At 39.7% G+C, this 12,906-nt stretch overlaps 1 protein-coding gene across 1 annotated transcript in view; it reads right to left on the bottom strand.

The window, feature by feature from the left end:
• LY86 (lymphocyte antigen 86) overlaps positions 1–12,906 on the bottom strand; it is a 228,132-nt gene that overhangs the window by 94,025 nt on the left and 121,201 nt on the right. Inside the window, exon 4 of the mRNA XM_085606613.1 lies at positions 7,361–7,413. Within this exon, the coding sequence (XP_085462739.1) occupies positions 7,361–7,413 (53 nt within the window). The remainder of the gene's footprint in view (positions 1–7,360; positions 7,414–12,906) is intronic.

The following is a 12,906-nucleotide window of genomic DNA, read 5'->3' as shown; positions in this document are numbered from 1 at the left end:
ATTTGACTACCTGGGAGTACGAATCCGTGACAGGCTAGTCTGGACACCCCAAATCGAAAAGAGGGTTTTAACTCTCCGGCATGTCGACTGTGCAATAGCATGGAGGGCTAGGTAGTTTGCTTTTCGACCGTTCTCTCCAATTTTGGAACTACATAGGGCAAAAGGACTAGGAGCGGCCCTATATGGGGCCGAGTTATGGGGTCTCGAGAACCTTAAGGACTTAGTCTCTGATGAGAACAAATTTATAAGGGCAATTCTCAAACTCCCCTTCTGCCGCTAAGACTTGACCTTGGTCTTAAATCTATTAATAACTTTGCCATTCTTAAGGCACTTTTGTTCTGGGTAAGTGTAATGAAGATGCAGGAATCAGGATAAAAGGTAGCAATATCCTTTAATAACTCGAAGAGCAGACCAGCATACAAACAGTTCTCCTCAATTCCTGTAACTGTCTCCTAGTACAAAAGATACATTCCGTAATGACAAAACACGTTCCACTAAGAACACTTAGCTGTCATCATACAGAATTAAGAACTAGGAAACACACTAAGAATGTAAATACAACACATCCCCCTTTTTCCCAAAACAAAAATGAAAGCTAAAAAAAACCATAAAAATAATAATCATGAATACAAACTTAAAAACACTAAAATTCCCTAATAATTAACACCATACATAATATCAAATGGATATGAACATTTAATAACTTAAGCGATACTAAACCTACTTATTGGTGACAATGTAATCTTTTAACCAAGAAGGCACCACCCTCTTTCTTGACGAACGACGATGAGAAACCGATCCATCAATAGAAGAAGAGGAGTCAGAAAAAGTAAAATCTGAGGTTACAGAGTCTTGTGAAGAAACCCCAGTATTTACATTAAAATCTGACATGGTAGCATTTGAACAACTGTCCTGAGTATAGACGGAAGGAACTTCTCTAGAAATACTATCATCTAAATCATCAGCCATCCAATTATAATTAGCAAGGTCATTCTTGCACTTGGCAACTCTGGTTAAATTCCAAACCCTACCATCACTAACCCTCACAGAGTTAAGTAGAACTTCAATTACTTTAATGGGTTCCGAAAATTGAGAAACCCCCTTTTGAACCTTGAATGGTTTTTTAATACGTACCCACATCAATGACAACTTCTTTAGCACTATGTTTCATGTCATAATAAGCTTTGTTCCTATCATGCACAAGTTCCATACGAGCACTTACTTCTTCCCTAGACCAAGGTTGCACCTCATTCGAAAATAACCACGTGGGAATAGCCTTAGACCTAGGACTTCTCCCTTTCATAAGTATAAAGGGGGAATATCCAGTAGAGTCATTTACAGTAATTCGATAATTCCACACTGTTTTCCCCACTTGAGTTGGCCAATCAAGATTACTCTTCAGTGATAATTGAATAGTGTTTTTAAGAACCCTGTTGAATCTTTCAACCATTCCATTGCCACTAGGGTTATAGAGAGAAGTAGTTTTATGTGTAATGCCTAATTTTTTGAAATACATGGTAGCTTTTAAAGATAAAAACTGTACCCCATTATCAGTAAGTATATATGAAGGAATACCCTCAGTCACAAATGTCTACTCCAAAAATAGTAGAACCGAATCTGTATCTGCACTTTCCACAATTTTAACAACTGGCCACCTAGAAAACAAGTCAATAAGGACAAGCAAATAATAATGAGAACCATCTCTCTTACTAATAGGTCCCATGATGTCGACTGCAATGCACTCCCACGGGTTTTTAGGTACAAAACCTGTAGCCATTGGAGGACGAAAAGTTTGCAAAATTTTATCCGAAGAAGCACAGATGGTGCAATCTCTTACTATTCTTTCAATTTGAGAATCAAAGTTTGGCCACCAAAACAATCTTTTAACCAGTGACTTCGTCCTAACAATTCCTGGATGACCTTCGTGACATAAATCCACAATTCCTTCACGTAAATTCCCTGGTGGAATTATCCTCTCCCCCCTCAGAAGAGACTTATGAGAAATAGATAACTCAGACCTAACCTCCCAATACGGTCTATAGTCTGCATTCAATAATTTTTTTCCTTAGGCCAGCCATTACTGATAAAAGAAATTACTGCTTGGAGAATGTTGTCATCCAAATATTGCTTATCCCACTCTTCTCTATCAATTGCAGAAAAACCCTGATCTTGTACAAAGGCAATATGTAATTCATTCCATTCACTGTTTTCACATTGTTCCAACATTAAGGGCATTCTTGATAGAAAATCTGCAACCACATTACTTTTACCAGGTACGTAAACCACCTTATATAAAAATGTTTGCATTCTCATAGAGATCCTAGCTAATCTTGCTGAAGCAGTGATAGCACCTTCTGTAGTTAAGATCTTAACCAAAGGCTTGTGGTCACATCGAAGAACACATGGTTTCCCCCAAATAAAAGATTTGAAATGCTCTAACGCCCATGCACACGCTAACGCTTCTCTTTCTATTATTGGATATTTTTCCTCACAAGGCGACAGTGAACTGGATGCGTAAGCTATAATATTTTCCTTGCCCCGATTGTCAACTTGAGATAAAACAGCTCCGAGGCCCTGGTTACTAGCATCTGTAGTAACTACACTATTTAACGAAGGATCAAAGCTATGAAGAGCAGTAGCTTTTGCTATGGCTTCTTTAATGGTCTTAAAATCAGTGTCACAATCTTGTGACCACACAAAGGTACTGGTTTTTTTTAAAAGCTGACGAATATTGTATGTTTTTGTTGCAAAATTTGACACATATTTTGAACAAAACTCTGCCATGCCTAAAAAAGATCTAACATCGTCCTTACTGGACGGTGTAGGAGCTTCAGCAATGGCAGAAACTAAAGAAGGTTTAGGTTTCACCCACTCTTCATCAATAATATGACCTAAATAGGTTATACTTTTTTGTGCAAATTTACATTTCGAATGCTCAACCGTAAGACCATTAGTTTGCAGAATGCTTAACACTTTTTTTAACCTAGCCATATGCTCTTCCTCATCACAGCCAGAAACAAGAATGTCATCTTGAAAAAACATAACGCCTTGTTCCTCCTTGAAAAGATGGTACATCAACCGTTGAAAAACAGCAGCGGCTGAGGCCAAACCGAAAGGCATGCGTTTATATTGAAAACACCCGAAGGGGGTGATAAAAGATGTAAGTTTCATTGATTCTGGGGACAAGGAGATCTGATGATACGCTGATGACAGATCTATGGTCGAAAACCACTTTGCATTGTTTAAATTAGAAACCATTTCATTAATTTTTGGTAACGGGAACCTGTCCACAACAATATTGCTGTTCAGGTACCTCAAATCTACACAGAGCCGAATTTTTCCGTTACTACGTCTCGCTACGACGATCGGAGAAACCCAATCTGAGGCCTCAATTGGTTCGATAATATTATTAGACACCAATTTATCCAATTCCTTACTAACTTCCTCCCTAACCAAAATAGGAATATTCCTGCATTTGTGTACTTTGGGAGACGCATCTTGTTTTAGAATAATTTTGTGCTCAAATCTTCTAAGATTACCTAGAGCACTACTAAAAACGTTCTGAAATTCCTTTAAAGTTTCCTTACTCACTGTCTTACTGTCATCAACAACCAACACTTGTTCACTACTGTTGGGGTCCAAAATTATATGTAATTGTTTTTGGTCAAACCATCCGAGAACTGGTGGTCCCTTTTTTGCAATATATAATTTCCCTCTGCACTCTCTTCCTTTGAATTTAAAAACAAACCAACGATAACCCAGAAGATCAATGGTTTCACTACCATACCCTTCAGGGTGAATGTCAGGTTCCAATAACTGTGCACCCACCTTTTGTATAAAAGAAGATTCCCATAATTCTTCATTAATGATTGTGAAAGGTGAGCCTGAGTCTGCGTAGATTTTGATATCTACCCCACCAATATCCATCAAACAAACTGGTTTGTTGACCATGGTTCCCTCATCGATATTTAGTACTAATTTATCTTGTAAATTCATGACCAAATCCCCCTCATTACCATTTTCCTCAGTCTCACTTGCACCTTGATAGCTTTCATCCGAGTTGTTGACGAACCTTACACTGTTTTTACGTCTTCTACAGGCGTTAGCAAAATGACCTTTAAGTCCACAATTAGTACATTTGAATTTAAGAGCAGGGCACATTTTGTTATCCGCTAAATGTTCCAAACTGTTGCATCTATAACATTTAGGTTTAGATCCACTAGGAGGTGCATATTTAGTAAAAGCAGGTTTAAAATTCGAATTACTTTTCTTTTTTTCACTCACATTAACCTTACTTACTACATCAGCAATACTATTATCTTGTTTGAGAACAGTAGCACATCTGCCCGAAATTTCTGCTTTACGCACAATTGCCAGAATATCATCCAAGGGTGCGTCACCATTTATCCAAAGTCTATCTTGTATTGTGGGGTTAAAGGCATGCATTACTATTTGGTCCCTTATTAGATCCTCTTGTAACACCCCAAATTTGCAATCTAAAACCATTTTTTTTAAATCCGCTAAATAATGATCAATACTTTCGTCTTTAGTTTGCTTCCTAGAAAATAATTTATACCTAGTAACGCCAATGCAGACCTTAGGCGCAAAATAAGTATCCAAATGTAGTAAGGTCAAAGCATATACATTCAGATCACCTGGAAAACAAGGTTTAGACATTCCTTCATACACTTTTAACCCAACTGGACCCAATGCATGTAACAGTAATCTTTTCTTTTGCACATGAGACATTTTCCCGTCTTCATCCAATGCATCAATGTAATTGCAAAAGTAAGGTTTCCACTCCAACCATTTCAAAGGAGGTTCTGTTCCTTAAATCCAAAATGCTTGTGAGGGCGTAATATTATAATTGGGTTGACTCATAATGTGTTAGTTTATTACTTGCTTAGTCTCAAGATAAAACTGTTAAAATTGTGAAAAATACTCCTCGTTGAAACCCGGTTTAATTACCGGCAAGTACGTACGCTGTTTGTGCTGGAACAAATGTAATCGATTATCCTTGAAGCAACTAAAAAAAAAATATATAAGAAATACTCTAAACTGGATCCACCACGCTTTTGACTACTCCTTTCGCTGAAAAATTCAGTGCAAACGTAACGTTGACTTCCAATTCCTCTGAATCACGTATTGCGCTGTGTTAAATGTGTTGAAACGTCGATCAGCGCGTTATTTCCTTGTTCTGCCACGGAGTGAAGGTATCCTAGCAACGCGTACACAGGGTTACGCACGCACGTTGCTATGACGCTTCCACGCTCGGCTTGATGATCGCGCACAAAATGCAGGCAGCAAGGGCGCGCTCGAGACACCGCAATGGCGAAGACGTGCTCGAGACTCAACTGACTCAAGTAGGTTCTCTCGTCAAATACTTGACTCCCCAGTCTTACTTCCTTCGTTTTTCTTCGAAGATTCAGCTCCCTTCTCCGCTCCGGTTGCTCCGGTTCCCTTTTATCTTCCGATGCTCTCGATCAGCATTAGTTCGTAACTTCGGATCACAGCTTGACAATCTTCTTAATTATGCTTCCAAGGTTGATGTGGGTTCATCCGCTCTTTGAAACTCGTCGCCAGTGTAATGAAGATGCAGGAATCAGGATAAAAGGTAGCAATATCCTTTAATAACTCGAAGAGCAGACCAGCATACAAACAGTTCTCATCAATTCCTGTAACAGTCTCCTAGTACAAAAGATACATTCCGTAATGACAAAACACGTTCCACTAAGAACACTTAGCAGTCATCATACAGAATTAAGAACTAGGAAACACACTAAGAATGTAAACACAACAGTAAGGCTATGGACCAGTAGCAAACAGGTCCCGGTAAAGGAGGCCATGGAAGAGCTACTGATCTTACAAAAACAAACAGGTTGCCTTGCTTGTTTCAACAAGGTCAAGGAATGGCTTTTTAAATAGGGGTTGGTGCCCATGTGGGAGGACCCGGGGTCCATCACGAAAAAATTGGTTCCGCTCCTCAAAAAAAGGTTCTGGGAGTACGTGGATACACAATGTTTTGATGTTAATGCACATGGCACTTTAACTTCTAGTTTTATAAATGTAAAAGGATGCTTTGGTTTTGAAATGTTTATGAATGATATTGAACCTCCGAAGGCAAGCGCTCTGTACATCCAATTCAGGTACAGGATTCTCCCTTTAAATTTTAGGAAAAGTACCTGGGACAATGCATCTCTAACATCCCTGTGCCCGAACTGTCATTCTTTTCCTGAGACCCTTGAACACCTTGTTTTTTTTTGTCCTTCTTACGCAGATCTCCGGAAAAATTGATTAATCCCTGCCTGCCGTCTGCTTTCTTTTTTTTTTCACGTTCCGCCGATGCTTTACGCATTTTTAGGTCGGATACTACAAGGTGGCTAGTATTCACAATTTGAAGATACTTGCTCTTTTCTTGGTGGAAGAGGTCAAACGTGATAAATGATGACTCTGTGAAATTAAAATGAACATGTAAGCCACCTGGTTATGGGGCCTCCAATGGACTACTGGGGTTCTGAATCATGGAACTCTCATAACATAGACTCTCTGTAATGTGGAATTCGTCTCTTTTAAATATTTTTGAAAAATTTGAAATCTGTAAAATTTTAATACTGTCAGAGGTATGTGATAGCCTGCTTTTTAAATCATTTTATTTATAACGTAATGCAATTGTTTACTGTTTTTTATTGGCTGTGAACTTTTTGATGTAAATGATCATATTATTGATCGAATAAATAAATATATAATACAATGTATTATATCCTTGTTCCAAGAGTTACCCATAAGCAGCTCAACCACACTTGGGATGTCTAGCTCATTATATCCCAACGTACATCTGGTTGACCTTTTGATGATCCCTTCTCCATTTAATGCAAAAAGCCTGACAGACCTGGCTTTCCCAGGTCAGGTACAAGCAAACAAGAGCCTGGGAGACAGGAGCAAACAAAGGTATGTTTTTTACTTGAAGCGCAAACATAGCTGTTAGTAGCCTTACCTTAGCTGTTAGTAGCATTTACCTGCATTTGTTCAGAACTGTGATAAGGAAAAGTGATTAACTATTGTGAATAATGTGGTGTTTGCTCTTAGTCCAACAATGCACCCCTCTTCATACTCCTGACATTTTGTAAATAGCTAGACTAGTTTTTGCCTGCAAGTGCAATTTGCCTGCAGTAATTCCTGCAGGAAGCTTCAATTGAGTCCCTCATGGTTTTAGAGACAGTACCTGTGGAGGCATAATTGCTGTTAAGCAAAACGACGACTAACACAACTGTTAACTAAACAACTGTTACAAGTCACATTACGTGTTTGGGTTAATTTACAAAATGTTTTGTGAATATTTAATAACCAAGAGAAACCTCACCTGTGGCAATTCTTTAATTCCTAGTTTTTGAGGTCCGTCATAAAGAAACAGTTCTGAAATGACAGCAACCATAATATTACTTACAATAGTTTAAACAATTATACAAGAAGATATTTTTAATACTTGTGTAGCTGTTTAAAAGACCGCAAAGATCATTTCACAATTCACCAATGTGTTTATTGCAGCTGTATAGATAACAATGGTAGAAATCAATCTTATGTAGAATACCACAACAACAAACGCATTAAAGACTCCTGGGTCGAAGAGGCATGGTAAAAGATGGAAAAGTTAATTACTTGTAAACCTAGGGCTTATTTCAAGCCCCTTGCACCGTTGATGTGTCACTTTTATTATAAGAAAAAGTGATGTACTGGCGGCGCAAGGAGCTTGTAAATAAGCCCCATAGGTCTTATTCATGGGTATTCATTCTCTCTAAATACACAAACAGAATGTCTCTCTTTATGTGTGAAACTGCAGAACATATATTTCAAATGTGCACATTTTCAGAATGGATGTATGACGTTACAACGCATGCTGTTACAACGCATGCTGTTACAACGAAAGTTTTACAACGCGAGTGCATTGACAACGCAGGACATTACAACGCAAGTCTTTACATCGACTTGCACTAGATGGCGTGCTAACATTAAAAAAGTGTAATTTACTATTCCAACTCCAGTCCACGTAACAGTAGGGAAGGTGTTGGGATAGTAAACTACACTATTTTTTATGTTAGCACGCCATCTAGTGCAAGTCGATGTAAAGACTTGCGTTGTAATGTCCTGCGTTGTCAATGCACTCGCGTTGTAACAGTTTCGTTGTAATGGTAGTGCGTTGTAAAAGTTGCGTTGTAAAGGTTGTTCCCCTTTCAGAATACACAAGCCATGTCAGATTCTGGAATCCACTTTGTGCACATGCTCATGAGGTGGCCAAAGCTCTCCATACCAGTGACGAGGACTTGTCTAGAACCTTTAGGGAAACGTTGGAATTGTGAAAAAAGTTTCCTGAGAAGAAAAGTTGTGTTAATGTGAATGGTTGTGCATTAAAAGGGGAGAAGTGCAAATCAGATTTAGCCAGATAAAGAAGTATTGTCACCTTGGCAAAATCCTGGTACCATCTGCATCATTAAAGGCTGGAACTCTTAAATTTAAATAAATTAGAGGATATTATGGAAAGATGTTCGACTTCGCCTTTTAGGATGTTCTTACAGCCATCCTAGAGATTCAAGTGTCTGACGGAAGGTACAAGGCTGTCACACTCAGCAATGTACAGCTTAGGTCAAAAGTCATCTCTGACATCCTACAGAACTGGTCCTGACTGGTCTGCACGGTAGACTCTAGTATGGACAGATGGACAGCTGAAGCAGATGTGGGTAGCACCTCAGTCTTGGTCAGACTAGAGTAATTGGATTTATTATTACTTTGCCCTACTTGTACTTGGAGATCAACCTTGCAAGTAGAGAGATCAGCAGAAAGCTTGGAGAAATGTCTTTGACTGGTTTATTAAAAGGGCATTTTCCTTGGACACAGGATCCTTGAAACGTTAAGGTGAGATTTTGTCATGTTTTAACATGCTCACAGTGTCAAATAGGTTTATGAATGGAGAGCCACAATTAGAGAAGATGTTGGAGAATTCATTATTACTTACCATTGTGCGAGATATTTTGCCTTTAAATAGTATTTGTTCAGTTTATTTAATGCTTTGCAGTTTAAATGACATTGCTGTAATATTTAGAACTATATTTTCCAACCAACCCTTGACTCCATCTTGGATACCAAAAGCGGCCATGTTTTAATTTCTCATTGACACCTCATGCAGCACAATGTGCACTGATGCTTTTTAAGGTCATGCTGTTTGTGGAGAGCCTCGGAGCAAATCATCTTGCAAATTTGTATCATTTCAAGGTCTCTTCCTGCTCCATTACTGTAGACATATTCATTTATATGACTACCTTGTTTAAGTAGTCAGATTTGTGCTGTCACATCAGATGGCATCAGGCCAGAGAAATAAAATGAATGTTCATTAAGGGGATAGTGCTAGAATGGTGGTATTAGATGACACTGTATTAATTATGCGTTGTGATTTGTCTAATAGGTGGTACATTTGCTCACCTTATGCTGGCTGTGCAATTTCCATAGGTTTCCATTGTGAGTTATGTAATAAAAAGGCATAAATCTAGAGGTGAGCCAGACTTTCTCTCAAGCCTCTAAGGTTGCTGTCTGATTTCTTAGCATATTGATTTACTGCATTCTCTGGACTTCTGAGACTATGCCAATTCCCTCTGACTGATCCATTATACATTTTGACTGATTTTGAGACAAACTATATTTTTGCCTTCTGCATTGCGCTTTAATATTTTAGTAAACCTTCATGGCTTTTCCTCTTTACTTCACTCAAAAACGCTGATTTAATTGCTTATGCTATTTGAAATGCTGGTTTAAAATCCAAATCCTACCTTTAAGGGCACATTTCTTCTTCTATTCTTGAGGACAACACCTCTCCTGATCCTGCAAAGGTACTTTATTTTTTATCTAATCCGATTATTAAAGATAGTGTCTGCAGCCTCCATGCCTGCTCTTCCTGTAGGTGTCTGCTGAGCTCTAAATCACTATAGGTACTCCCAAGATGGACCAGTCAGCAAAAAGAAAAGAAAACTCTGCTGTCAGCTCAGGTGTTGGTATGCCCTATTAGAAGTAAATAACACCACCTAGGCGTGGGGAAGGAAGCAAGTCCTTTTGTTATTATTTTCCCTCACACACCCTAGTGGTGTCATGCTTCATCATTGGGACACCCCGACGCCTAAAAGTCATGGTGGGCTCGACCAATATTTCAGGGAGCACTTGATGAGATGTTTTTTGGCCAGGGGGTATAAAGATTAAAAATCGGCGTCAAACCCCAGTTTCCCTTTATTCTTGGGTTTGGCACTGATGTTAAAATATAATAAGAATAAGGGTTTGCTAGGGATATAATGGTCCTAGGACCCTATTGCCAACATGTTTCTGTCCTTAATGCCCCGTAAATGGTGCACGGACATTCATCAGGGCTTGTGCCCCCTGTGAATTAAGGGAAAAAGATAAAGAAATTCCCTATACTATCGTATGGTAAGGGCAGATAGCTGCTCCTTATTAAAATGTCATTCCGCAGTTAAAATCACTCCATCCCAATTTAGGAGAGGATAAACGTCATGTGGGACCGCTACACATAGGGTAGCCCTGTAGTCACACAGCCACCAAGGGTCCTGCCCCGTATGAGCACCTAATCGGTATGGGTTCCCACAGCTTGGAATCCGAGCTCATCAGCTGTCAGGTGTTGCAGGCAGAGGAGTTGAATTGCCTAACTTGAATATTCCTTGCCAGAAACCAATGCCAGCCACCCCCCTCCCCCCCCACTCTCTCTCTCGCTCTCTCTATCGAGCAGTTGTTGAAGTCACACACTGTGGTTGAAGTGTAGATCTGAGAGGAATCAACTGTGAATCGATCACTTGAAGCAAGGACTTTAGGGTCATTTGGAGTGCCATGAACTCCAACAATTTGATGTGATGTAGTTGTTACTTGTCACATCACTTCCCCTGTGTTGTCAAGCCATCTGTATAAGCTCCTTAGATACGTAGATGTGAAGGCATTTCTTTTTTGATCCATCTGTTCAGAGATATTTCAGTTTTTACGCTTCACTTTCATAGAGGTTACAGGAGAAGACGTCATTGTTGCTTGGTTGGTTTGGAACAGGCCACACTGCTTTCTGTTTTAGAAGCATACTTATCTCTTGAGCCAGCTGGTCCACCCTTGGTGCAATCTGGGTTGTATGACCTGAAAATCGAATGTGAGGTCCATTTTGAACTATGTCGTAATACCCATTGCTGGGTGATGGTTGTAAATGCTCTCTCCAACTGGGGAGGTGAGGGAGGCAGGGCAGTGGAAACAGGACGGGTGGGTTGAAGCTCGGAGGTTATTGAGAACATACAGGGCCCACCCATTAACCCTTGAAAGCCAGGATGCTCACAATTATCGTGTTGAAGCTGTAATTAAAGATTTGTCTAAGGTCTGTATGCCACCTGAGGCTCGTAACATCGACACCGACACACCATTTCATATTTATGATGACTTCTACATTAGATATGTATTGACCAATAGGCACGGTAGTGTAAAAAAAAAAAGTCTTACATTTCCACATACGTCATCGTTTCTTGACGCATTATTTATTCCGTCTCAAAAACAGTATGCATTATCCCTATGGCTGTTTTCGCTACGTTTTGAAAGGAAATTGTACAGCGCGTGTGTATCTGTTTTCCTTCCGCACTTTTAATAAGAAATGTGTTCCTCTTTAATGAAATCACCATCGCGGAGGAGGACGTGAAGTGAATTCGTTTGCTCGCCAAGGGCTTTCCATTAATCACGCAGCCAGGAGAGGAGTGAGGACGGCCTCAGCTGCTCTCTTGTAATTTAACATTTATTAAAAATATCCTCCGAGTTTAATTTCTCTGACTGTGCAAGGCTGCCACAATTTCCATAATTGCTTGCTCATATGGTGTAACAGAATTATGCTCCTGAAGAGTAGACATTCTCGTGCGACGCCTCGCGCTGCTAGTCCTACATGCTGGCTGCTAACACAAAGCGGGTCTGGAAAAGAAAGCGCGTTCCAAGTAAACACAAAAAAATGCCTCCTTGCACCAGTTGATCATGCTATTGACAGAAAACAGCCTCATTGCATCGTACATTTATTACTCATGGCTGTTTCACCTCAGTCATTCTAACTTGAGGCCCTGGATAGCTGTTAGCACCAAAAGGTTTGCCCTCTGCACGCTGGCCTGCTCCTGATTGGCTGTGTGTTACGTAGACAAAGCACGCTGACCTTTCACATTTGGCAGATTGGGGCATATCCAATGACCGCTAGTGTCCCCTTGACATCTGAACTCGACGGCTCCTACATATTATTTTGGCCCTGCCTAGTATAACAATGACAGGGTTTGCTGTCACAATGGAATCATTCGTTTACTCTTTACTGTGGTGCCTGCCAGCTCGTGTCAGGTGGAACCTTGATAGTAAAGACGTAAGTGATAAATGTTTAGCTCGTGCCTGGCTTCTTGCCCATGCTATATTCAGACCAAGCACCCTGTACATGTTAGAAATGACACTCGGTGTGCCAGGCCACCACTGCCACCAGCTGGGTTTGTGAAAGTTTACCTTTAGTAAATGCATATTCGAGTGCCAGCAGATATTTCATGTCATTCAGTTTTGTGAAACTGTGCTTCTCTAGAAGGAAGTCTTTAGAGGAAAACGATACAGAAGAAGCCAGAAGTCAAGAACCTGTTTCAGAATAGCTTGCTTAAATATATAAATACTTTTTCTACAATCACATGGATGATGGCCTGCTGGTGTCAGCAGACTACCATGTCTGTGATTGCTTTTTAAATAAAGCAATATTTTTTTGTTGTAATGCAGCTTATTTTGCTTAAAGAAAAATGGGTTGCATTATGAAAATAAAAATGAAAAGTTTTCTTTTCATTTTTTAAGAGCAGACAGTGGGACCACTGCCTGTTCTTAAAAAAT

This window comes from Triturus cristatus, chromosome 5_2, assembly GCF_964204655.1.
Source record: "Triturus cristatus chromosome 5_2, aTriCri1.1, whole genome shotgun sequence".
NCBI lineage: Eukaryota > Metazoa > Chordata > Amphibia > Caudata > Salamandridae > Triturus > Triturus cristatus.
Note: the sequence above shows the minus strand (reverse complement) of the source record. Positions and strands in the feature narration are given on the sequence as shown.